The sequence below is a fragment of the Moschus berezovskii genome, chromosome 9 (assembly GCF_049115385.1).
Source record: "Moschus berezovskii isolate FMDL1 chromosome 9, NW_MosBer_1.0, whole genome shotgun sequence".
NCBI lineage: Eukaryota > Metazoa > Chordata > Mammalia > Artiodactyla > Moschidae > Moschus > Moschus berezovskii.
Genome location: NC_142468.1, coordinates 26686249 through 26712468, shown reverse-complemented (window position 1 = coordinate 26712468; position 26220 = coordinate 26686249). Strand labels below are relative to the sequence as shown.

The window sequence follows — 26220 nt, the reverse complement described above, 5'->3', positions numbered from 1 at the left end:
TCAGGTGGTAACACTGACTCCCCCGCCTCCACACAGTGCCCCCAGGTGGGAGCTGCTGTTCTGGAACCCCAGGGGAAGATTCCCTTCCAGTTAAGCCCTGGCATCTCAGTTTCTAGACTTGGCACTCACCGCCCTGCTTTTAGAAACATTTCGTGTCTGGGTAGTTTCACATCTCCACATTTACTGGGGGCCTTGTTTCTTCCCACCTCACAGGGGTTGGGATAGGTGTCATTCTTCTTCCTAGCACACGCTCCCCGTCTTTTTCTCTCCTTGAAGCTCTCTGTAAACAGCCAGCATCTTCTTTGGCTTCTGGATGCTTCATGAACATTCTGGCTGTGTAGACTCCTGTGGCCATAGCACCACCTAGCCGTTTGTATATTTTAAGCGTAGTTTCTCTTTGTCTCCCTGAGTCTCTGTGATGGGTCTTCCAGGCCTGGCCCGGATGTGCCCATCCCCTTGCTGCCAGACGCCCCAGGTCCTTATGTGGTCCAGGTCCTCTGGGGACTCCACTGGCCCATGCTGCCACCCTTGTACCAGATGCCCTCAGGGCTCTCCTCACCTGGCAGAAGCTTTGTCATCATTCAAGACTTAGGGAAAATGCCACTCCTTTAAAGCTGCCTGGGTCCCCCAGGTGGCACTTTCTACTTCTTCCGTCAGCAGAGTTTACGTGCATTTCTGTGCCAGCACTTGAGGCACTGCTTTGTGGATAATCTGTTGATAATGTCTATTTTTTTAAAACTATTTTTAGTATTATTATTATTTTTTGGCCGCACAGTGTGACTTGTGGGATTTTAGATCCCCAACCAGGGATCGAACCTGTGCCTCCTGCAGTGGAAGCACCGAATTTTAACTACGGGACTGCCAGGGAAGTCCTTGCTTCCTTTTGTCATTGATGTGCTTGTCCGGTTTCACCTGATACAGTATTTGTTCTCCAGAGCGGGTTCTGTGTGTAATTCATCTTTGTGTCAACTCACAAGGCTGCCACAGTGTCTTTGTGTAAAGTGGATGCTTGAATATACTTGAGCAGTGAATTCTGAAGCTCATGACTTGGGAAGGGCCGTTAGTTTTATCCCTAACTGAGTGGGTAGACCTTGCGGTACAGATGACTCACTGCCCCGCTCCCTGTCGTCCAGCACGTTAGGAGTAGAACTAACGTTGGTTTTGAGCTGTGCTGGCTGGAGTACCAGGCCCCCTTCATGTCCTTTCTGCTGCCTTCCCCTCTTGGATATTCCCTGTGACTTAGGAAATGGGCAAACACTGGGGCTTTTCCCTCTATGTCCTGGCCTGCTCACCTGTTTACCCTGGAGTTGGATTACATTTTTTCTTTAAAATCCAAGGACCAGTGTCAAGGATGGTTTCTACCAATCGCTTCCCTACCTCACGTCACCTTAAATTCTGTTCCTGCTCAGGCCTGTTGTTCCGCATGGTCCTGTTCCTCTCCAGCTCTCTCCCTGCGGAACCCAGAGGAATGCGTCCTGCCTGCTACAGCACAGGACTGACTCATGCAAACTTCGTCTTCTGGTTTGACCTTCTGTGGGGCCTGGATATCAGATTTGTTTCCGTTTCCAGCTGAATTGCTTTGTATTTGCCCTTAAAAGATGACGGTCCAAATCTGGGTTGGGATCAGAGATGATGGATGATCAGCAGGATCGGGGTGCAGTGGGGAGGGGAGGGCTAGGTCATGGTGGTACATGATTCAACTTGTATATCTATTATTGACTTGAGATATGGGTCTACTTTTTTAGGGACGCATCAGAAAAATCTCTTACCCTGATGCTTCTGGACAAATAGTAACTCATCCATCCTCATTGCCACCATTTATGGAAGGTATACTGTGTGTCAGTTGTTGTTCAAATAGCTCTCCTTGTATCCTCTCACTCTTGGAGACCAGCAAAGTTGGTCTTGCTGTGCTTATTTTACAGGTAAAGGAACTTGAAGTTTGCTTAGATCCAGTGACTTGCCCAAGGCCACCCATAGCTAGTAAAACAGTAACTGGGTTTCAAACCACGTCTCCCTGACTCCAAAGCCTGTGAATCGTTTACTGCATTTAATCTCATCTCTGCTCTCTGGACTCTCATGCACTGAGGTACTGGCTCATTCTCTCCTCATCTGAGAACTCAGATCCAGTGGGCCCCTCTGTTCCCACTTGCTTCCCACGGAGATTCTCCAATGCCTTTGAATCTGATGCAATAGTTAATGCTGCAACTCTTGAAGGTGTGGTTCAAGGTCGGCGGCCTCAAAATAAGCACCCCCTGTAGTGGGTGGATGGGGAGCAACTAGATGGTTTATTTGTGGGGCTGGGTCTCTGAATTTTGCTGATAAGGAGGGCTGGTCCCGTGAGCCTCTAGAGATGGGAGAGGTGAGGCCTCTGAGAACACTGGAGGTGATTTCTAGCATGGCCTTCATCCCCTCCATCCTCTGGGGGACATTGTGTCTGTGTCATTTGCCTGCTTAGTGACAAGCTGTGACCCACCCTGGCTATGAGCAATAATAGCAGTTTCTCATCCACAGTAATTGCTCTCCTTTGCCTTCAGTTTCGATGAAACCTCCTGGTTGGACTGCTTTTCCTGGGATATCTGTAGGGCCATTTTGCTATAGTCCCTTCTTCAAACTCCAAAGTGGTCTCTTCTTCCAGTTTTTGTGGCTGGTCACTTAATATGTGGCATGGCAGGGCAGCTACGCCCCTGCTCCAGTCCCTCTTCTGGGGCTTAGAGTATGGGACTGCTGGGGTGAATGGGCAGTCACCGCTCCTGCATGCCTCCTGGTGAATCGGAAACTTGCTGGCAGTGACTAATTGGAAACTCATTAGACAAGGAGGAACTGTCTCAGGTCTTGACTGTGGCCACTGTTTGTCTTTCGTCTGACTGCTGTGGGAGTGGAGAGGTGCAGAAATTTATTGGACACCTAGTGTGTGCGTGCATTGCCTTCTGGGGGTGAAAGAGGCCCAGCCCACTAGGTTTTTGCTATCTAGTGTGGAAGGAGAGCTTGCACATGAGAACCCTAAGGACCTGTGCTTTAGGCGACACTCAGGCCCAGCTGAGTTCAGAGAAGTGCCTGGGGGTTAGTGTCCCATGGCTGCTGTTAACAAATGCTGCCATCTTAGTGCCTTAGAACAGCACCCATGCAGACATCCCTGGTGGCTCAGTGGGAAAGAATCTACCTGCCAATGCAGGAGACACGGGTTCGATCCCTGGTCCAGGATGACCCACATTCCACGGAGCAACTAAGACCCTGTACCACAGCTACTGAGCCTGCGTGCTCTAGAGCCTGCGAGCCGCAACTACAGAAGCCTGTGCTTCCTAGAGCCCCTGCCCTGCAACAAAAGAGGCCTCCGTGATGAGAAGCCTGCACCACAGCTGGAAAGTAGCCCCTGCTTGCTGCAACTAGAGAAAAGCTCACACAGTGACAGAGACCCAGCACAGTGAAAAATAAATGAAACAGCAGGCATTTATTATCTTATAGTTCTGAAGGTCAGCTGTCAGTCTGGGCCTACACGGCTATTTTTCTTCTGGAGTCTCCAGGGAAAATTTTGTTTTCTTGTCCTTTTCAGCTTCCTGAAGCTGCTTAGATCCTTTGACTTGTGTTCTCTTTCCTCCGTCGACGAAGCCAGCAGCCTAGCATTGACCAGTTTCTCGCTCTGTCCCTCTGCCTTTGCTGTCACGTCAGCTTCTGACTCCTGCTACTTCCCTCTTGTGAGGACCCTCATGATTACCTCGAGCCTACCCACATAATCTAGAACAATCTTCCCCATCTCAAGATCCTTAACGTGATCACACCCGCAAAATTCCTTTTGCCATATAAGGTTACCTACATAGATAGGCTGCTTGTATCCAGGGATTAAGATGTAGATATTCCTGGGGGAGAAGCATTTTTGGCCTGCATCACTGTGTGTGTTGGATGGGTTGGTGATGGTTGGGGAGACCTTTCTGAGGACGATGATTGGACATTTGTGGAGGGAGAGAATGTCTGGGACACCTTGCAGGTTTGAGAAGTAACATGAGCAGATGTTGAGCTTGTGTGTGGTAGAGACAGGGAGGTGTGGGTGAGCAGTACTCCCACTGACATGAGATGCCGGGGGCTTTCCTTCCCTTCCAAGGCCAGGCCGAGGGAGTTTTCTTCTCTTCCAAGGCCAGGCCGAGGGAGTTTTCTGGACTTTAGTCTGTAGGCCCAGACTCTGTCCCAGAATTCAGGTGGGAGGGCTCCATTGGCAACCGGTCTTTCCTTCCTAGCAGCTGACTCAGGCACACTTGGTGGCCCCCTGCTATTCTTGAGTGGTGGGAAAAGGAATTCACGAGGGAAAATGAATTCATGAGGGAACAGGAATTTGAGCCAGCTGGCCTGCGTTTGGGTGGCCCAGAAACCCTGGTCACACAGTTCGCACAGCCTCTGTGATAGTCACATTGCTCACAGGGAACACAGTCTCTGGAGAGCTTCCCTTGTCCTCAGGTGCTTGGGGCCCCTGAGTCCCTGGGGAGGGAGAGGAGGGTCAGAGGGAAAGAGGAAAGAGCCAGCCCCGCTCAGGGATCCTCCTTGTCCTCAGGAAAGCCTCAAGGGTGTGGTGAGAGGTGACCTCTGCTGGTGTGACCTCACCCACCTCTGCCCACCGTCTGCTGGCCTGGAGAGCCGTAGGAATAGATCCTCAGGAGCTGGGCTTCTGTGGGGACAGTGATGGGCAGCACATGACTGGGTGGTACTGAGCTGGGGTGTGTGTGTGTGTGTGGCATACCTGGGCTCCTCTGGAAGTTAAATTGTGTGTGTGTGTGTGTAGACCCTCATGATACTGAGTTCTGTGTGTGTGTGTGTAAACCCTCGTGATACTGAGCTGTGTGTGTGTGTGTGTGTGTGGGCAGCAGCATGATTGGGTGGTACTGAGCTGGGGTGTGTGTGCGGGGGGGGGCATACCTGGGCTCCTCTGGAAGTTAAATTTGTGTGTGTGTGTGTGTGTGTGTGCGTGTAGACCCTCGTGATACTGAGCTCTGTGTGTGTGTGTGTGTGCGCATGTGTAGCACCCCAGGGCTCAGGATCTCGAGGTGAGATCTCTGAAAGTTCACATTGCTCCCGCCGTGTCTGTCTGGAAGAGCTGTTGCATTTCTCTGTATCTCCTTTCTGGTACCTTATGGATGAGCCGATCCTGACACTGCAATGAGGGGAAGATCAAAGGCTGCGGCTGCCCGGGTTGAAGAACCTTTGGAATACTTAGCAGATGTTGGGGGTTGGGAGATGAGAGAAGGTGGAGAAGGAGGGCTGTGTTGCCTGCGGTCCCCAGGGAGGGAGGGACTTGGCCCACATGCAGGTACCAGGTGACCGCTCCCCTTCACTCCCGGAGCCACTGGACTTTGGAGCAGTTGCCTTTGGGGGAGCTCCTCTGTCGCTCCATCTGCCTCCAGAGCAGGTGTGGCATGTCAGTCCTCCGTCTCCCGGGTGTGGGGCGAAGGGTAGTAGGTGAAAGGATGACGTCAGCCGCCTCCACACCTGGACCCAGCCTCTCTGAACCAAAATGTTTTCTGGAGTGTCTCCAAGTGCTGGCCTGTACAGCTTCTCCTGCACAGTTTCCTGCCTTCTCGGCCTACCGGCCCCTGAAAGAGGGCTGGAAGGGAGTGTTACTGAGTCCTGGGGACTCCTCAGGACTAGAGAAGCAGAGGTTCTCCAGAAGATTCCATCCAGGTGAGCGCCCCCATGGGACCCTTCTTTCTGAAGCTGGGGTGGAGTTGGGGAGCAGGGTCCTACTGCCTTATTGACAAGAGGCCTGAGGACAGAACATGGGGACTCTGGTGGGTTTGGCTGGTCATTTTTTTCTGTTGGAGGCAGGAGGCTGGGTCAGATCAGGGGCACGGGGCTGAGGCCTCACAGGGAGGAGAAGGATGTGGAACCTGGCCCCAGTCAGCCATTCTGGGAAACTCAGAGGCCTGCTGCAGCCTGCCTGCCTCCCTGCCTGGGGATGTTCAGGGAAGGTCCCCAGGAGGTGTGAGTGGAGGAAGGGTGTGGACTAGGTTTAAATTTAGAGAAAGTTGAAAAGAAACTGATCTCTCTTACTCTCCTGCACCCAAACTCTTAAAGGTGCATGTCTGAGCAGCTTATGGGGCTGATCAGAAAGGTCTCAGGGACCCGATCACAGAGGGCTTCTCAGATATGGGGGATACAAAGTTTTCTAGAAGACTGACTGACTGATGATTGATTGGATTGATTCCTGTTAAAAGATGGAAGAGGTCAGTGAGGAGGGATATTTAGGGAGCTGGAGACCAGGGTGATATGGTGGGCTGTGGCTTGGGGTTTGGCTGCTGTCTGTCACCTTCTCTAGGCACCCACTGTTCCCAGCAGACAGTGTCTTCCAAGATGAGTTTAAAGACCCCTGAGTTCCAATCTTGGCCTTGGGGTGAATCTTACCTTATGGGGTGAGGTGATGGTCCATGGAGAGGAAGGAAAGGTTGCCTGTAGCCAGGAGCCCTTCCGTAGGCAGGTGCTTCCACTGTCTCTGTGGGGCCTGAACGCCACTACAGAGGTGTGTATGCTCACTTGCTCAGTCGTGTCCAACTCTGCAATCTCATGGAGCCTGCCAGGCTCCTCTGTCCATGGAATTTTCCAGGCAGGAACACTACAGAAGGGTGGAGATTGGGTCTTTAGAACCAGAGGGCACTCACACTGGCTCTGATGTCTTTTTTCCCTGACTCTCTGATGGTGTCTGCTAACAGTCCCACCTGGACTCTGCCTGCTCTTCTCTGACTGCTCCATTGCTCTTTACCCTTCCTTTCTGGGTCTCTGTATTCTTTTCCAGCAAGTCCTCTTGCCTAGGGGAGAGAACGAGAGCCTTGTGAACCTAGGTCTCCTGGTCACTGCAGGGCTTCTCTTATCACCCGAGGAGTTACAATCTGATCCTGGTGCCCTCCTGCTTCTTCCCTTCTCTAGGACCTGTAGTCCTTTGACCAGGAATTTGTATTTTTCTGTGTTGTTCCAAGGAAAAGGTAAACGGGAAAAGATTACATAGTAGGAGGTCTAGAAATAGCCTTAAGGAATCTTAATTCTCTCTCTTTTTTTTTTTACCTCCATTGGTCTTTGTGAGGGAAGTAAAATATTAAAAGCCATAACCTTTATGTCTTAATATGTTCCCCATGGTTTATGCTGAGGCAAAGCCATGGCATCTAGGGCTGTGACTAATCTTTTGCTGTGGTTCTAGCTGGTGTGAAATCCATCTGGGAGGCAGCCAGCAGTGGGCAGGGGCAGAAGAGCACTCACACTGAAGCCTGAGTGCCTGAGTCCAGATCCAGGCTCTACCACATGCTCTTTCTGTGGCCTCAGTTTCTGCATCTGTAAAGTGGGGATAATAATAGTACTGACCTCATAGAGTTGTTATGAGATAAAAGCGCCGTTATGTTTACAGCACTTGGACCATTTTTAGCTGTTAGCCATTATGCTTTCGTTTAACCCCAGGAGGATTTGGGCATCATGGGCGCTATGAAGGTATGAGCTTGGTTTGCAGGCAGATGGCTGTGTGCAGTCAGAGAAAATTTTTCCAAGTAGAAAAGATGCGTTAGTTCCTGGGCTTTTGAAGTGTGCATGGGGACCCTGTGGTGATGGAGTCCCTAATGAGTGACCTCGAAGATACCCTTTAGAGAGAAATCTCTTGAGAGACTGTGTGTGGGGTGGAGGTGGGGGGCTGTGACTAATCCTTCATGTTGAGGCCGTGACCTGGCCAGCTGTGAAGTCCATTAGAGACTTGGGCCTTTTCCGCTTAGCATCCCCATAGGGGCTGACTGACCCCAGGTTTCATTTGGGAAAGGTCTTAGGCCATAAGTCCCTACCCCTTTGTTCCAGCTGGGATTGACAGGCCTCGGAGATTGGAGGGGAGACAGGGTGGGGCGGGATGGGGCATGCCTGATGGTGCACTTGCTTTGAAGGACACATTTCCTGACGCACAGCATGTATTCAATATAGGTTTGCTGAATTAAATCAAACACAAAACAGTGTCATATAAAATGGTGCATGGACAGATTAATAATACACAGATTTTTAAGTCACAGGAGGGTTAATCACTTCACAGAGGCTATTCAGCGAGTCCCACTGGGCCTGGGGTTAAGGGCTGGGGCGGAGTTCGGGTCTCTTTCTTTGTCTGAAACGACAGGCCACCGGTGGGTAGAAATGACTAGCTGGTTCATCTTAAAGGCTCTTCTGAGGAGACAGGAGAAAGCAGCAGTGCTGTGTTTCCCAGGGGCTCTTCTGAGATGCTCAGTTTCACCAAGGTGATCCTGTTAATTAATCCTTTGACTGCATCTGGAAGGAGGGAGCAGCCAGGATTGGCCCCAGCACTGCCACGGTGTCCTCATCTGCAAGATGAGAGGCTCACGTGGAGGGAATTCCCCCCCCCCCCGCCCCAGCTGAGACATGCAGTGGGAAATCACTGGGCTTGGGAGGGTCCTTGCTGGGCTAGCATGCATGGCAAACAGGTCTCCATGCTCCTGACTTTAGCCTGGTAGTCATACTGGTTCATCTACCATCATCATCTGTTTGCCATTTGCGGATCACTTTTTAAGGCCCTGCCGTTAGTTCACTGCCAAGGGCTGGGAGTCTTACACAATGAGTGCTGCAAAAGGGAGAACCTTGGGGTGCTATAAGAGTACACAGAAGGGGCCCCCAGTTTTGATTTCTGGGCGTATGTGGCTTCTCACTGAGACCCAAGGGTTGGTATCAGTGACACAGGCTAGGGGTATGGCATTGCTGTTGGGGAGGAAGTAATGGCCAGGTAGTGAGAACACTTGCAAAAGCCAGAGCCCAGGTGGGGACACTAGTTCCAAGTTGGGGTAGAGGCACAGAAAACCAGGGGGACAAATTCAAGATTGCCAGAGCCTCAACCCTTCTCATAACTCTAACTTTTGGTCTAGTCACTTCTGAGTCCTAGAGCTAGGGGTGGAAGAGATGCTTTAGAACATTTTTCCTGTGGAAATGGCAATCAAATGAACATTCTGGAAAGTGATGTTGATGGGCTTTGGTACTCTGGGGTGCGGGTGGAGTGTCCTTGACTTTCCCAAAGGCCACAGCCACCACCCTGCCTCCCCAACTTGCTGCTTCAGGCTGGCCTACCTGTGAGCCACACCATCTGTTTAGGGAATAAAGTTCACCTGAGGCTATGTTTGCCTCACCTGGGAGCAGTTTCCTTCTGGCTGTGCTGCCCTGACCTGGCTGTGCTGAAGGGAGCTTCAGGAGACTTACCCGTGTCTCAGCCCTGGGGAATTTCCTGTGCCCCTGGAGCCTGGCTGAGTCAGAAGCAAGTACCAGGGACTGGGGCAAGGAGGTGACATGGGCTCAGCCGTTGCATCATCTCCTCTGCCTTCCCCGTCAGTATCCAGAAGGCTTCAGGTTTGTGGTTAAACCACTGGTGCCCCAGAGATTTTGCAGTCCCACATACTCTCTGGCATACAGGTTGTTAAGAGCCAGATCCTTGACCGGTGGACACTTGGGGAGTGCTTTCTGATAACTGCCAGTACTATCACTGTTTTGATGGTTTATGGAGCCGTCGCTCTGTACTGGGCACCAAGCTGTACACCCTGCAGCTCACTGCACACTGCGGGGGGACAGCCCCAGGGCAGGTGGTGAGGAGCACAGGCTCTGGGAGACTGGGTGATTTGCAGGAGCAGAGGGGCTGGGCTGCAGATTCCATCAGAAGGCACCCCTGCCAGCTGTTCTGGGGTCTCAGCTTTCTGAGCCCTTGGTTGATCCAGGCTGTGGTCCACCTTTCTTCCACTCTGGGAAGGATGGAGGTGGCGGCAGGAATGTCACTTGGGCATCCTTGTAGATGCTCATACAATCGGACCTCCTTGAGATTCAGAATCGTTGCTTTAAAAATTGTGGTAAAATACATGTAACATAAAATCCATATTTTATTTTTTTTCTGGTTTTATTTATATTTATATATTTATATTTTTAATTTATTTATTTTAATTGGAGGCTAATTACTTTACATTATTGTATTCGTTTTGCCATACATTGACATGATTCTGCCCTGGATGTACAAGTGTTACCCATCTTGAACCCCCCTCCCACCTCCCTCCCCATCCCATCCCTCTGGTTCATCCCAGTGCACCAGCCCCGAGCATCCTGTATCATGCATCGAACCTGGACTGGCGATTCCTTTCACATACGATAATATACATGTTTCAATGCCGTTCTCCCAAATCATCCCACCCTCGCCCTCTCCCACAGAGTCCAAAAGACTGTTCTATACATATGTATCTCAAAATCCATATTTTAAACTGTTCAGTGGCATTGAGTGAGTACATTCACATTGTGCATCCATCACTATCTTCCATCCATAGAACGTCCATTATCTTGCACAACTGAAACTCTGTATCCATTAAACAGTAACTCCCCATTCCCTCCTCCCCCAGCCCCTGGCAGCCACCCTTTTACTTCTGTTTCTTCGAGGATTCCAGAGGTTTGACCCTTTGTCTGTCCCGCCCAGAACCTCCCCGGCACGCCCCCGCCAGGCAGCGATGCCAGGATGCCCGTCTCTGCCTCCCTCCGCCAGAACGGCAGCCAGGAGCGGCCGGCGAGCCTGACCTCCACGACCTCCTCGTCGGGCTCCTCGCGCGACAGCCGCGGGGCCATGGAGGAGCCCAGCGGCTCCGAGGCTGTGGCCGAGAACGGGGAGGGCTCCCCGTGTGGCCAGCGTCTCCCCAACAGCAACAACAACTCCAGCGGCTGGCGCAACGTGCGGGGGTCGCTGTCGCCCTTCAGCAAGCGCACGCGGCCGGTGGCGCCTGCAGACAAGTTCGGCTACCTGGGCCGGGTGGTGCGGGAAATCGTGGAAACGGAGCGCACCTACGTGCGGGACCTGCGCAGCATCGTGGAGGTGAGGCTTCGGGGGCTGAGGTCGGGAGGGACAGCCCCCTCCTCCGGGGCTGCGCCTGGCCTCTGGCTTCCGGTGGCCTAGCTCCTGGGCAAAACCCTACTTCCACCCATGGGAGGAGAAAAGTTCTCCCTGACATGTTGCTTCCAGGCTCTGCTTCCCTCGCGGCGCCTGCCCGGCATGCTGCTGGCCGCTCACACCGCCTTGTGACTTGGGGGTCCCGTCAGTAGTTGGCCCAGCAGAACTTCTCTGCATAGTTGGGGTGTAGGCACCCTTCATGGGGAGTGGGGACTCCTGTGCTTAGCCAAGAGGGAGCCACGATGAAGAAACTGGCTCTGGGCCCCTCCCTGCACAGCGCCCAGATTCCTCTTGTTTCCTGCCTGTGGGGTCTTCAGTTCAGTTCAGTTGGGGTCTTAGGCACCTGCATAACCCCTGCCTCAGACTCCTCCTCTGTAAATTGAAGAGGCAGGGCCAACGCCAGTGTTTCACACTGGGAGGGGCAAGGGAGAAGGTGACTGTGTGGCTGCCGCTGAGGAAGCTCTCTGCCCTTTGGAGGGACATGTGCTCATTTCCTAGGCCTGCCTAACAGGCAACCACACACAGGGCAAGCTGAAGATGCTTACATTTATCCTGTCCTGGTTGAGGAGGCCAGAGGTCAAAACTCAAGATGCTGGTCGGGTTGGTTTCTTCTGGAAACTCTGAGGGAGAGTGCATTCCAGGGCTCTCCCCTAGCTCCTGGATGCTGCTGGCAACCCTCGCTGTTGCTTGCCCTGTAGCTGTGTCCCCCCAGTATCTGCCTCTGTCTTCACATGGCCCTTTCTGAGTCTGTCCGTGTCCTCTCCTCTTACCAGGACACCAGTCACTTGATTCAGGGCCCACTCTCCTCCAGTGTGGTAGCATCTGAAGATCCTTAATCATTATATCTGCAAAGACCCTATTTCGAAAGAAGGTCACATTCTGTGATTCCAAGTGGGTATTATTATTTGTGAGGAGGAACCAGCCGTCCCAGGGCAGTAGGTGACGTCTGTGAAATGGTGACAGCAGGAAAATACAGCCCAGGAATGAGGCGTGGCTGGGGAGTGGGGCCATAGGACAGGACCAGATTGTGCCAGGGGGGCTGGGCTCTGATGCCTCTCTCCACGCAGGACTACCTCTTGAAGATCATTGACACGCCTGGGCTGCTGAACCCAGAGCAAGTCAGCGCCCTCTTTGGGAACATAGAAAGCATCTATGCACTGAACAGGTATGGAATGAGCCTGATACACCCTATGTTCTTACTGTGAGCCCCATCTCAGGGCCTGGAGAAGGGGTCCCAGTGTCCCAGGTCTTACTCAGGGGCTGTGATACGTGGCCCGGGGTCTGATCGCTGAAGTGGGGAAGGGTGGTCCCTCCCTGTACAGTTAGCTCCCTTCAGGAGAGAGGGCCTTTGGGCCTGTGTGCCCTGGGCCCAGTGTGCTACCTCATGGGCAGAGGGGCTCATATGAGGCGGTGTTCATGTTGGGTCCAGGCGGGGCCTGCACCCCCTCAGGGGACTGCTGCACCCTTGCACATGAAGCTCTTTCCCCGGCCCTCTCATCTTGGTCCCCCATGTGCAGATCTCTTCGTTCTTCTCCACCTTCCCCCTGATTCTGTGGGAAGCTGGGGCTCCCTGGAGGTGATCTGACCCATTAGGTAGGGGAACATACAAGCCTGGCAAGCAGTGAAGAGGGAAGCTGAGCAAGGCCTGACGAGGGGCTGCTTCAGGGACAAAAGGTCTCCACGAAGACTACACATGAGTGCCTGCCAGGGCCCCCAGACTCCCCAGGGAGAGGGCACTGGCCGGGAGGAGCAGAGCTTGTGGGGGCAGCATTGACAGGATAGGAGGAGCCTTGCCCCAGGCCCCTTAAGATGGGCAGAGGGACTTCCTGCTGGGCAAGCTGGGAGGCCCGATGGAGGGGAGACTTGGACCGGAGGGTGTGGGCTTGGGCAAGGAGGAGCACAGGAAGGGAAGCTGAGTGTTCCTCTCATGCCCCCGTCTCAGAACAAGCGGTGGTGGGACTCACCCTGTCTCTCCCGTTCTCTGCATCCTTCTGAGCTGGGGGCCTCGGTCCCTTTGCTAGTTCTCCCTCTCTCCTTCCCCTTCTAATGTCTGCTTCTGTGTGTTTGACTCCTCCTGCCTGCAGAGGAGCTGTGTCCCCTTTCGAGGTGGGTACTGGTGTGCCTTCTCCCTCTCCTGCTGGTGGAGTGCATGGCTCTGTTTTGCCCCCATCTTTGCTGCGGTGCTGGCTCCTTTCCAAAGTTGCTGCCCTGGGTGGAGCTCACTGACACCAGGGCTGATGTGTGTCTGGGCACCAGGAGGTTGGGGAGGGTGTGTGTTCGTGACCATGGAGGCTGTGAGTGGTCCACGGTCTGATGACCACCTTCCCTTCACCCAGCCAGCTACTCAGAGACCTGGACAGCTGCAACAGTGACCCCGTGGCTGTGGCCAGCTGCTTTGTGGAAAGGGTAAGAACCGCTGGGTCCTGGCCCCATCCTGCCTTGCTAGGGGCCTCTCTCCAGGGGAAGTGCTGGGTGCCTTGCCTTGAATATCAAGGGCCTTTGGGTTGGCGCTGGGGGCTGCTGGGTGGATGGCATATCCGAGACGGATGGGTACAGAGATGATTCTGCAGATGCTTGGGGAGAGTGTGCTCTGGGGCCCAGGGGCATGCCTTTGATACACCCAGTCTTACAGGAAATGCGAGGCTCCCTGAAGTGATTGTTTTTGGTCTTTCTTTAGAGCCAAGAGTTTGATATCTACACTCAGTATTGCAACAACTACCCCAAGTGAGTAATTAGGATGGAGTGGGGAGGCGGAGCCATCTGGCGAGTCCAGAGCACCCTACCTCCCCCTCCAGCCCCACCTCTGGTGACTGCCCCTTTCCCACTGGCAGCTCGGTGGCCGCCCTGACCGAGTGCATGCAGGACAAGCAGCAGGCCAAGTTCTTCCGGGACCAGCAGGACCTGCTGCAGCATTCACTGCCCTTGGGCTCCTATCTCCTCAAGCCGGTCCAGCGCATCCTCAAGTACCACCTGCTGCTCCAGGTAACCCGGGGCTCCTCCTGAGGATGTGGGGGCCTGAGGGAGGGGCAGGGCCCTTGAGCCCAAGCTCCTGTCCCCCATGCAGGAGATTGCCAAGCATTTTGATGAGGAAGAGGATGGCTTTGAGGTGGTGGAGGATGCCATCGACACCATGACATGCGTGGCCTGGTACATCAACGACATGAAGAGGAGGCACGAGCACGCTGTCCGGCTCCAGGTGCTCTGGAGCTGGGAGCTGGAGGGTCGGGCAGGCAGGGGTGCTCGGGCAGGAAGAGGCTTGGAAGAGGGAATGCGAGCTGAGGGGTGGTGTTCTTGAAGACGGGCTTCTCTGGGGAGCCCTTGGTGCAGTGTGTCTCTGTGAAACCCAAGAGGTGACTCTAGGGGGCCCTGCGTGGTCCCAGCAGGGTCTCCAGCAGCCTGACCCCGGGGGTTGGGGCTTCTCTGCTGCAGGAGATTCAGTCTCTGCTCCTCAACTGGACGGGGCCAGACCTGACCACCTACGGGGAGCTCGTCCTGGAGGGCACGTTCCGTGTGCACCGCGTGCGCAGCGAGAAGACCTTCTTCCTCTTCGACAAAGCACTGCTTGTCACCAAGAAGCGGGGCGGCCACTTTGTCTACAAGGGCCACATCCCGGTAACCAGGCCACACGTCCTCCTCCCCTGCTTCCCGCCTTCCCAGCGGGCTGGTTCCACTTTCCACCTCTGCGCCAGACTTGGCTGGGCCTCAGGCTGGGGTGGACGCAGCTCCACCCTTGAAGGATACTCTCCCTGCCTCCCCCGATGGCCTTGAGGGGTGGGGTCCCGGGTTGGCTTCCCGCTGCGGGCTTGACTGCCGTCTCCCCCTGTCTCCCCAGTGTTCGTCCCTGATGTTGATCGAAAGCACCCGGGAGTCCCTGTGCTTCACCGTCACGCATTACAAGCACGGCAAACAGCAGTACAACATCCAGGTGAGGGGCGGGCCAGGACAAGAGCCCACGGGCCTGTGGGGTCCTGCGGGGTGCAGGCTGGGACGAGACCCGCCCCTCCCTCAGCGGCGGGAGCCTTGGAGTCTCCCCCTGGAAAGCAGAGGTCCTCGGGGTATCTCTTGGGCTTGTGCTGGGTTGAGGGAGCCTCACAGCACCCCCAGCCTTCTTTCTGCCTCTGCCCCCCTTGGCAGAAACCTGGCCCATGCCAGATGGCTTCAGGCCTGTCATGGTAACCCCCTCCTTCTCTCTTGGGCCCGCCCAGGCCAAAACAGTGGAGGAGAAACGGAGGTGGACTCACCACATCAAGAGGCTCATTCTGGACAACCACCATACCACCATCCCCCAGAAAGTGAGTTCCTGGGGGGCTGGGAGTGGCTGTCCCTCAGAGCCAGCTCCGGGGAACCCTGGGGCTCACCTTCTGGACATTGCCCCCACTGGACAGTGGGGTCAGTTCAGTGGATGCTGAGGTCCTCTGTACCAGCCTTGTGGGGGACCCTGGTACCGCAAGGCCGAGGCAGAAATGGCTCAAAGCAAGGTAGCCATGAGGTGTGTTTCCTTCCCTTCTAGGCCAAAGAAGCCATCTTGGAAATGGATTCCTATTGTAAGTTCACCGTTCCTGCCTGCTTTGTCCATAACGGTGCTTGTCTCTTGGTTGGACTGTATCCTCGGGGAGCTTTGCTGGATACTTAGAGTCTAGCGAGCAGGGAGGAGCGGGGAGGCTCCTGTAAGGCCAGGGGTCTACTGCGAGACCTGGGCTCGGTGCGGATGACAGGTGGGATGCTCTGTGCTTCGCGCTCCTGGTGCTCAGAGGGGTTGGAAGAGCTCTGCAGGCTTGTGGCCCTGGAGCTGGGCTGGGCAGCAGAGTTGTGGTCGGGGGTGGGCAGAGTCTACACCAAGGCTGATGGTATCCCAAAGGCCTGGTCATTTTTCTTGGGTGCAGATCCCAATCGGTACCGCCACAGCCCAGAGCGCCTGAAGAAGGGCTCCCAGGACGACGTGTCCACCCACATGCACCAGGGGCGCCGGCAGTCTGGTAAGGCAGGGACTTTGTGGGCACAGAGGCTTCTTTTCAGGACCTTTAACCAAGCGGGGAACGAACCTTCTGCAGCAGCATTTGGGGCTGGCTCTCATCTCTGTGGAAATCCCAGGAAGGGCTGGGGGGGTGGGGGTAAGTGTGGCGTGGGTGGGTGTGTCTGGAGCCTCCTGCCTTCCCCCAGGCACCTCTGGCCCCTTCCTGCCTACCCAGGGCTGGACAGCTCTCCTTTTATAAGGCCCTAGGAAGGCTTGTTCCAGGCACCCCTTCTTAGCCCCCCATAATTGACTCCTTCCTCCTTTGCCACTTGGAATACTGGGAGTCAGCCAGAGTAATGCTCAGATGTCATGGATGGTCCACAGCCCAGTTCTGGAACAGAGCAGAGGCGGGACGTGGGGAAAATGAGTTGGATTTCAAGTGGCACCAGATCCAGACAGGAAATATTTACTTTGGGTCTCAGGGAAGAGTTCTGTTCTCCTTTCCTGGGTTTTCTTCCATAACTGGGGTTGCTGCTGTGTACTTGGAGGTATTGAAATGAACCATTTACTGAAAAGAGAAAACCTTGCTTTTATTGTCTGCCCTTGTAGTGAGGAGTGTATGTGTTTTCTGTGTCAATTTTCACCCTCTTCATTCAGTCTGAGGCCCAGGGATAGATCTGGTTTTGGCCAGGCACTTGTCAAACTACCACCTGAGGTGGGAATTAGGGTGAGAATCATCTCAGAGACCCCTAAAGAGAAAGACAAAGTATTGATGGGAGCTGGGTCCTGGCTCGGATCCCCACAGTGCGTGGGGTTTGATTGGCAAGACCCACAGATCCCCTGAACAATTGTGTGGATTGACGTAGAGCCTTCGGTTTTCTGGAGGATGAACCTGAGCAGTGTCTGGAAAGCTCTTGTGTGTTTTGTTTGGTGGTGTTCCTGGTGGATCTCAAACCTTAGGCAAACTTGCCATGGTTGCAAAAGGTCTTTGGTGCCATGTGTCAAAAGCCTCAAATTGGGAGTGTCACTTCCTAAGTCTCTGGCCCCTCTTGCTTCTCTGTCCTTTCTTCTGTAATTCTCTCATCCCTCTAACATTCCCTTGTGCCATAGCTTTGACTTGGAAACTTCTAACATGTGGAGGTATTTAGTAAGTGGTGGCAGTGGGGACAGTAATAATAGTTCTACCTGTCATAGAACAGCAAGCGAGGCGCTCGGGAAATGAGCCGTTTCAGAGCTGAAGTCTCCCCAGGCTGAGGTTTTAGCCTGTAAACACTAAAACAGTTGGGTTTTGTTTTTGTGTTTTAGTTTTGTTGTTGTCATTGAGTTGCTAAGTTATGTCTGACTCTTTTGTGAACCCCATAGGCTATCCAAGAGATTTCCCAGGGAAGAATATTGGAGCAGGTTGCCATTTCTTCCTCCAGGGGAGCTTCCCAACCCAGGGATTGAGCCTGAGTCTCCTGAATTGCAGACAGATTCCTTTCCACTAAGCCATCAGGGAACGAATTGGCTTGCCAATGCAGGAGATGCAGCAGGAGACACGAGTTCGATCCCTTGGTTGGGAAGATCCCTTGGAGGAAGAAATGGCAACCCGCTCCAGTATTCTTGGCTGGAAAAACTCATGGACACAGGAGCCTGGCGGGCTCCAGTCCATGGGGTCACAAAGAGTCAGACACAATGGAGCAATTAAGCACTTCCGTTTTTACACTCAGCAGTGTTTCTTACTAGTCCGCGTGCTTTTCTGTAGTAGCCCTTCCTTCTTCCCTCTTCTGTTACAAATTAATCGATTGAATGTGTAAGAAATGTGTAAAAGCAGTCAGGACGTCAGTGAGAGGGAGGATTAGTGGAAGAGGGTTAGTGCTTGTTCTCATCTGTTGTGACTGCCTCCAGGCCTGTTTCTGCTTCATGCTTGCGGAGAGTTGGGACGGGCAGATAAGCACACTCTCTGGGTAAATAAGGTGCTGTTGTCATCATCTTAAATATTCTTGTTAAATATTCTTGATTACATGGTTTAAACGGAAAGAGTAGAGCCTTTTGTATTTCTCACTTTAAAAACGACTAGGTGTCTGCTTACCTTGATGCAGGTGGAGTGTAGGTGTGTGTACCCGTGCACATTTAGAAAAAACAGTTCTGCAATACGCTCTCCCGTCCAGGAACAGCTGAGACACCTCAGGAGAGCTCCCTTCTGACTCCCAGTTTATAGTGGGCCTGCCACTTGATGCCAGGCGGTCAAGGGCAGTAGGGGCTAAGGGCACGGCTCTGTAGAGAGGTTCCTTAGACCTGTCCTCTCATCCTTCCCTCTCTATCTCAGGTCTGTCCCCGGAAAGACGGGTTATAAGGTGCTGACGCCATCGGCCTAATGGGTGTATTCTGTCCTCAGGGCCTGGGCAGCCCTTGTCCAGCTGGGCAACACTCCCCAGCGGGCAGTGGGGCTTCGTGGTGCCAGGCCTTAAAGGCCATAGAAAGTTGGATGCAACCTCTGCTTTCCAGCGGGGGGCACTGTGAAGGGGCTTGGGTCTCATTAAGGCCCTGATGTGCTCTGTACAGGGAGGTGGGGCTTAAGGTGGGGGCCAGGGCCCCCAAGAGAGGCTCGTCATTCTCAAGAGGACAGTGTGGGGTTGTGGCCCCAGAACTGAGGGCCCCAGCAGGGCTAGTGGGCAGGCCTCGTTCTGGGGGCTGTCAGTCACAACAGAGCCCCCCAAGCTGGAGGGGGGGGGCAGTGGCTCCCTGTGGACTGGGCGTGAGGGCAGCCTTTGTCAGGCCCCGGGGCCACGGGGACCCGGCTGGAGTGGACTTTGAGCTGGTGATGGGCCGGTGGCGCTGTGAGTGTGGGGCCAGGGCCAGGCCAGGCAGTTCGCGGTCTGCACTGACTCTGCCCATTGCTCTCCTCCTCAGAGCCGACCAGACATATGTTCAGGCAACTCAGTGAGAAAGGTGAGTGAGGGAGGGGTGGTCGGCTATCCCCTTGAGCCCTAGGGCGAGGGTGAGCGGGAGGAGCAGGCCACTGGCAGGGTGGGGGTGACGTGGACAGTGCAGAGGGGACTCTACCTCTGTTTCTCCCTGAACGGGCTCTCCCCCTACACACCTCGCACCTTGTCTCCTTGTCCTTGGTTGATAGCAGGAGCAAGTGACCCCCACCCTGGGCTCCTGTGCTATCAGTCATTCCTTTGGAAGTCCTGTGAAGATTCTGGGAGCAGGAGCTCCTGATGAGGCCTTTCCCAGGGGGTCCTGGGCCTCAGGCCTGTGTAAGGGGGATCTTTCTCCTGCTCACTGATCTCCCCTCTCCCTCCCCCCTCGCCCATGTGCCGGGACCTGGTGGTGGTGGAGCAGCCAGAGCTGCAAGAGTGAAGGTAAGGCCAGGGGCGAAGGGACTGGACAGGTTGGGGGGAACTGCCCGGCTCAGCCGTCATCATCGTCACTTACTCAGCGAACGCCTGTCAAGCACCTACTGGGCGCCAGGCTCTGTCTTGAGGGCCCTGGAGATGAATAAGCCCAGGGTACCCTTCTGTACCCTTTTCCTGGGGTGGCGGCCTTCCGGTGGCCAGCCCAAGCCTGGATCCTCTCATATTGCTCTCTCTCCCTGGGGCAGGCGGGCCTGTCTGGGTCCTGAGTTCCTGCCCAGGCCCCAGGCCCAGCTTCCCACATCGAGAGTCCCCCGTGCCGCTTGGGAGCCCAGAGGTTGGGTGTCTATAGATGCGAAGCCTCCCCAGCCCCAGCAGCTGCAGGAGGAGGGGGGTTGCCCAGAGGCTGGTCACGAGGGGGCCTTGTGCTCTGCACAGCACGCAGGCAGTGTTGGCACGCTCCTGGACTTTGGACAGCCCCCCTGTGCTCGGGGCCTGCAGTCGGAGGCCGAAGGGGCTGCCCAGGAGGAGCAGGAGGAGGTGATGGAGGAGGAGGAGGAGCAGGCCTTTCAGGTCTCTCTGGAGGACCTGGCAGGGCACAGAGGCAGCGAGAAGGGGGCCAGGCCAGAGCCCTCAGGCTCGGAGGAGGAGGAGGAGGAGGAGGAGAGCCTGGCAGTGGCGGAGCAGGTAGCCGACTTTGCCAGCTCCCTGCTGGCCGCCCTCCACTGCTGGCACTATCGGGCCAACGCTTTACTTTTCTCCCGGGGCGCTATGGTGAGGTGTCTCTTTGATCTCCCCTCCTCCTTGCATGCTCCCTGGCACGTGCATGCCCATCCGTGAGTCCCCTTCCCTGCTCTCCTCACCCCTCCGTCCTTGTTCTTTCCTTCCTGCCAATGGCGTTTCTTAACCCCCGGCTCGCTGTCACGCCCTGGTGAGCCCCTGGCATTCATTGTTCCAGTACTGGAGCTAACCAGCATGCTACTCAGTGGGCATGACTAATGGGGCAGGCTAGGGGGTGGCGGGGAGGTCAGCACACCAGGGGCGCATGCCTGGTGGGGATTTCTGAGTCTCCCAGACTTGGCAGTTTAGGCCGACTCTGGATGGCACAGGTCCAACTCTGGATCTCAGTTTAGCCCAACCCCTTTGGGGCGCAAGAGGTGCTGTCAGGGTTGGGATGCAGAAGGGACCAGCTCCCTGTTGTTCTGGAAGCTGATGACTGCCCTCTGCTTGCTGCAGGGGAAGGAATGCAGGGAGTCTGAAGACCTCAAGAGCTGCGGGAGGACGAGGAGCCGATCTCCAACTCCTGAGGAAAAGTGCCTGAACTTTGAGTCTGTGACTTCCCTGCCAGAGGTGAGTGGCCAGCAGGTGGAATGGGGATTGTGCATACCCTCCTGAGCCCAGTTTTGTAGGCGGGGCTTTCAGACATGGCTCTCCTGTTAGGCCCATGGGGACAGGGACTCTTGCTCCTCAGGACTCTCATGCCTTCAGGAAACCTGTCTGGCCTATGGGCATGTGGCTTGGTGACAGATAGCTTCTTACTCTGAATTAGAAAACTACCACTCCCTCTGGGGCTTCCCTGGTGGCTCCGTGGTAAAGAACCTACCTGAAATTCAGGAGATCCAGGTTCGATTCCTGGATCAGGAAGATCCCCTGGAGGAAAGGGCATGGCAACGTACTCTAGTATTCTTGCCTGGAGAATCCCATGGACAGAGGAGCCTGGCAGGCTGCAGCCAACAGGGTTGCAGACTCGGAAACGACTGAAGCTACTAAGTGGCAGCAGCACCCCTTCCTCTGGGCAGATGCAGTCTTTTGCCAAGGGACACAGTTATTGGAAGTGACCAGAGTTTAGGTCCCCTTGGCCAGGCCTCCTTGCATAAAGCATAAGGCCCTGCCCTGCCAGCATGCTGACATTTAAATCATGCCCGTCCCACCTGGCAAAGGAATAAGGTGTTGGTATCTACTGGACACCTTTTATATGCCTGGTGTTCTGTTTCTTCCTTCTGTTTTCTGAACCAGCTCTACCAGGGAGAACGAGACTCAGAGAGGTTAGGTGATGTGCCTGACATTGCACAGCTTCTAAGGGGCAGAACTCAGGTTAGACTTGGGTTTGTGACCCAGAAGCCTGCACTCTTTCCTCCCCACCCCTACCACCAGCCCAACGCTCTCTGTGGGTTATATGCCACGGAGTCCTTTGCTTTCCCAGAGATGCAAGGATAATTTCAAAGAATCTAGACCCCCAAGGTGATCCTCACAGCCAGGACAAGACTTATAGCCTGGGTGACACTGGAAAAGGGTTTAGAGTGGTGCTGGTCAATGATAATAGAATGTGAGCCTCATGTGTAATTCTGAATATTTTAGTAGTCTCAGCAAAGGATTATTTAACCCAGTATATCCAGACTATTATCATTTCAACACATAGTATCAAAGCTGCTGCTGCTGCTGCTAAGTCACTTCAGTCGTGTCCGACTCTGTGTGACCCCATAGACGGAAGCCCACCAGGCTCCCCCGTCCCTGGGATTCTCCAGGCAAGAACACTGGAGTGGGTTGCCATTTCCTTCTCCAATGTGTGAAAGTGAAGTCGCTCAGTCGTGTCTGACCATTAGCGACCCCACGGACTGCAACCTACCAGGCTCCTCCATCCATGGGATTTTCTAGGCAAGAGTACTGGAGTGGCTTGCCATTGCCTTCTCCGAGTATCAAAGCTACTCATGAGGTATTTTGTACTTTTCGGTGTGAAGTTTTTGCAGCGTGGACTAGCCGCATTTCAGATGCTTGGGAGTCACGAGTGGCTGGCAGTCATTGTGTTGGACAGTGTGGGGCTAGCTCCTGGGTCCCGCTGTGCAGAAGCTAGACTAGAAAGGTTGGAATCAGGTCTGGTTCCTCAGATTTTGGAGTGCTGTCTTGTCTTCTCCCTAATGACCCTTCTGGAAAGCCGCCTATACTGGCTGACTTTACAATTCAAATGACCTTTGATGTGGTCAGAAGGGAGTTGCCGACCTTGCTTCCTCCTTTGCCATCTGCTGGGCAAAGGCAGAGTCAGGCACAAGGGCGGAGGCTGCCGATAGGAACCGCATCTCCATCTTCACCCTCTGATGGGATTTCAGCCCATGGTCCTATTGCCCTCTGGATCCTGACCCACACAGGAGACCCTGGCCCTTCAGGGGAGTCATTCAGGCCCAAGTTTCAACCCAGAACAGCCTCCCTGTGGGGAGCTACTGGGGCTTGAGGAAGGGGAGTCCTGGGGCCATGGGTCTGACCCCGTATTGCATGTTCTCAGCCTGTCCCTGTTCCACTCAGGTAGGCTGCCACTGAGAGATGCTACTGCTACCACTCCGCATTCCTAGAATTTTCCTTGGCTTTGAGGACATGGGCCCAGCACCCCAGCTGCAGGGTGACTGAGGGCCATCCTCTCCTTGCTGCCCCACTTTTGAGTGCTGTTCCATCTGATTGCCTGCCTTCCTAAATTGCAGCCCCTTCTCACTAGGCATTGAGCAGGCCATGCTGTCCGTACATTCCACGGGTCCCACGAGGGAGGTTTTTGTCTCATGCGAGCCCTTTGTGCTGTCCCAGGTTGAGCCAGACACCGAGTCTGGGACTGAGCAGGAGGTGTTTGCTGCCGTGGAAGGTTCCAGAGCTGAAGAGATGCCCTCAGACACAGAGGCCCCCAAGGTCCTTGAAATGCAACTTGACCCCCATCAGCTGCTGCTGGGGCTGGAACCCCCTGATGACATGGCAGAGTTCATGGTGACTGAGAGTACTGAGGACCCCAAGGCCCTGAGCAGCGAGGACGACGAGGAGGAGGTGGGGGCCCCCCACGAGCCTGAGAGCCTCCTGCCTCCCTCCGTGCTGGACCAGGCCAGCGTCATTGCTGAGCTGTTCGTCAGCAGCATCTCTCGGCGGAGCAGCCTGGCCCTGGAGGATGGCAAGTCCAGTGGCTTCGGGACCCCAAGGCTGACCAGCCGGAGCAGCAGTATGGTCAGCTTAGAGGATGGTGAGAAGGGTCCAGCCCCGCGTGGCGGCACCACAGACTCCCTGGGCTCTCAGCTCCTTCCAGAAGTGGACCTCAGTGTTGGGGTGGCCGCAGAGAGCGAACCTTCTGTCAATGGGACGGAGGCCCCGGGCCCAGGCTGCCCTGCAGAACCAGACAGGTCTTCCTGCTCGAAGGAATCGAAGCTTTCCTCCCAAGACCGGCAGTTGCTGGACAGAATCAAGAGGTACTACGAAAATGCAGAGCACCAAGATGCAGGCTTTAGTGTCCGGCGCCGGGAGAGCCTCTCCTTCATCCCCAAAGGGCTCGTGAGAAACTCGGTCTCCAGAATCAACAGCCTTCGCAAGCCAGACCCGGAGCCGCAGGCTCCACTGGGGCATAAGAGACAGGTGGGCTCACGGGCAGCCCTCTTTGACTGCCCAGGACCAGGCCAGGCTGGTGCTGGGGACCCAGCTCCTATCACAGATGCTGAGTTCCGCCCGTCCTCGGAAATGGTAAAGATCTGGGAGGGAATGGAGTCTCCCAAGGGGAGCCCTCTGAATGGGCCGGGCCAAGGCCAGGCCAACGGCTTTGACCTGCACGAGCCCCTGTTTATCCTGGAGGAGCACGAGCTGGCGGCTATTACCGAGGAGTCGGCGGCTGCCTCCCCAGAAAGCGCCTCCCCCACCGAGCCCCACAGCCCCACCCACCTGGCCCGGGAGCTGAAGGAGCTGGTGAGGGAACTAAGCACTGATGCCCAGGGGAAGCTGGTGACCCCACTGCACCCCCACATCCTGCAGCTCTCCCACGTGATGGATAGCCACGTGAGCGAGCGAGTCAAGAACAAGGTCTACCAGCTGGCTCGCCAGTATAGCCTCCGGATCAAGAGCAGATCAGTGACAGCCAGGCCTCCGCTGCACTGGGAAAAGGTGGCTTCCACCGTCCCCCTGGTGCAGGAGGAGGTTGGCACATCATCCAGTGGCACAGGTACAACGGGGTGGGGAGGGGGCCCTTCCCGCAAGCCTGAGTCGGGAGCACCTTTTAGGAGCCAGTTGGCTTCTGGGGAAGTAACCCCCTAAAGAACCTATACCAAAAAGAGGGCTGAGGTGAACCCTGGAGCTGCTCTAAAGCCCAAGGGCACGGGGCCGTGGGCCTCTCTTTTCCAAACGAGCAGAAGCTCTTATCTCCTCCTTTTGATTCCTGGCTCCTGTTCCCCGCCTTTTCTTCTTTCTTCCCATTTTCCCTTTGATACGGGGGCTGCAGATGGTAAAGGGGATTTGTCTCCCATCACACCCCAAACCCCAGCAACCACCCTTGCCCAGAAGGGGAGCTGCTGTAGCCAGTCCCGAGAGCCCTCACGTCCTCTCGCTCTGGGATTCAGGCAGCTCGCTCTCTCCCCACAGGTGTGAGCAAGCCAGGACCACCTCTGTCCAGCCACGAGCAGCCCACGGTCCAGGAGTGCAGCCCGCCCAGGCCTGGCTCTTCCAGGGAGATATCGCCACAGCGTATCTCCTTCAGCTCCTCAGCCACCAGCCCAAGGACCACCCCACTGGGGGCCTGGCATGGCCCCCGAAGCCCCTTTGACACTGAGACCTTCAACTGGCCCGACGTCCGAGAGCTTTGCTCCAAGTACTCCTCCCGGGACGAGGCGCTGCAGACCAAGGGCAGCTGGCCCAGCAAAGTGCCAGTCAACCGGAGCCGCTCGCTGCCGGACAACATGAGGGAGCCGCAGCTGGCTCCCTCTGGCAGGTTGGGCCGCTGCGGCAGCCTCAAGGCCAGGCAGGCCCCGGTGAGCCCAGAGGCGGCCCAGCCCCAGCCTCTGGAGGAGTCGTCCCCAAGCGAGCCTGACAGAGGGGAGGCCCTACATGTCACCGCAGACCTCACACTCGAGGACAACCGGCGGATGATCGTCATGGAGAAGGGGCCCCTGCCTGGCCCCGCCGCAGGGCTGGAGGCGGCCAGCGGGCAGGGACCGAGCTTTGCAGCCGCTCGGACGGGGAAGGACCAGGAGTTGCAGGAGTCTGCAGAGTATTGGCCTAAGGAAGAGGGTCCCAGGGACCCGGCGGACCAAAGCCAGCAGGGCAGAGTGCGGAACCTGAGGGAGAAATTCCAGGCCTTGAACTCCATAGGTTGAGTCCTGGGGGAGGGGAGCAGCCGGGCCGAGGGGTAGGGAGGAGCCACAGCATCCTTGCACCCGCAGCTGGGCTCACCTTGCTCACTCGACCCCCTTCCCCTGCCCTCAGAAAGGCCGCCCCTGGGAGAGCACCTGCCGTGGACCAGGACTTGCCGGCGACTTGACACAGGCCCATACGAGCCCCTTTCCCCTGTGAGGCCAGTATGGCCACTTTCCTTGTATATAGTTCTTAAGAAGCCAGATATTTAAGCTCATCTCTTCCCAGGGAGAGCAAGCCCTGCTCAGGCCTCCAGCGTTGCCCGGCCACTGCCAGACCCAGGGCCCACCCAGGGGACACATAGGAAGCTGGCCTGGGGAGGTTTTGCTCTTTAACCGTGCCTTTTCTTAGGATCCAGGCAGGCACGAGGCCCATAATTTATTGCTTTCCATCCTGTGGTATGTTAGTGTTCTCGTGTGCATGTGTGTGTATGCGTGTGCACACGTATGGGTGTGTGTGTGTGTTGCTTCTCCCCTCCCAAGAGAAGTCTCATGGACTCTATTCAGGTACTTTTGTGGGTGGTCTTGCTGGCCCTCTGGTTGTCGCTAATGTACACACATTTCATTATTTGCCAATGGTGTAATAACCACTGCTGACCAACCAACCCGTGTGTGGTTTCCTTACTGGGGTCTGGCTGGGTTGGGAAGGGTCGATTGTGCCCAGGGCTGTCTTAGGGGAAGGTGGGACTTTGGCTTTTTGCTTCCATACGTACTTATATGCAGCCGTGCTCACAAACCACAAGGCCCAGGTCCTGGTGGAGGAGGCTGGGGCAGCAGAATGTGCAGGAGGGGACTTGTTCTCTGTTATTCCTACTCCTGTGGGCTTCTGTCTACCCATAGCCTGGCGTCCTGTCTAGGGTGAGCTCACCCTAGAGG

At 55.4% G+C, this 26220-nt stretch overlaps 1 protein-coding gene across 4 annotated transcripts in view; it reads left to right on the top strand.

Moving 5' to 3' along the window:
- PLEKHG3 (pleckstrin homology and RhoGEF domain containing G3) overlaps positions 1–25980 on the top strand; it is a 44006-nt gene extending 18026 nt beyond the window's left edge. For 2 of the 4 annotated variants that reach the window (XM_088839536.1, XM_088839534.1), the window contains 17 exons: positions 10451–10840; positions 11983–12080; positions 13252–13321; positions 13593–13639; positions 13747–13897; positions 13980–14111; positions 14345–14527; positions 14748–14840; positions 15121–15207; positions 15426–15459; positions 15799–15891; positions 18762–18800; positions 19197–19216; positions 19646–19981; positions 20444–20557; positions 22778–24161; positions 24578–25980. In XM_088839536.1, coding sequence (XP_088695662.1) covers positions 10490–10840; positions 11983–12080; positions 13252–13321; positions 13593–13639; positions 13747–13897; positions 13980–14111; positions 14345–14527; positions 14748–14840; positions 15121–15207; positions 15426–15459; positions 15799–15891; positions 18762–18800; positions 19197–19216; positions 19646–19981; positions 20444–20557; positions 22778–24161; positions 24578–25308 — 3963 coding nt within the window. In that variant the 5' untranslated portion in view covers positions 10451–10489 and the 3' untranslated portion in view covers positions 25309–25980. The remainder of the gene's footprint in view (positions 1–10450; positions 10841–11982; positions 12081–13251; positions 13322–13592; positions 13640–13746; positions 13898–13979; positions 14112–14344; positions 14528–14747; positions 14841–15120; positions 15208–15425; positions 15460–15798; positions 15892–18761; positions 18801–19196; positions 19217–19645; positions 19982–20443; positions 20558–22777; positions 24162–24577) is intronic. The other 2 variants (XM_088839535.1, XM_088839537.1) reach the window with 2 other exon arrangements.
- The last annotated feature ends 240 nt before the right edge of the window (positions 25981–26220 follow it).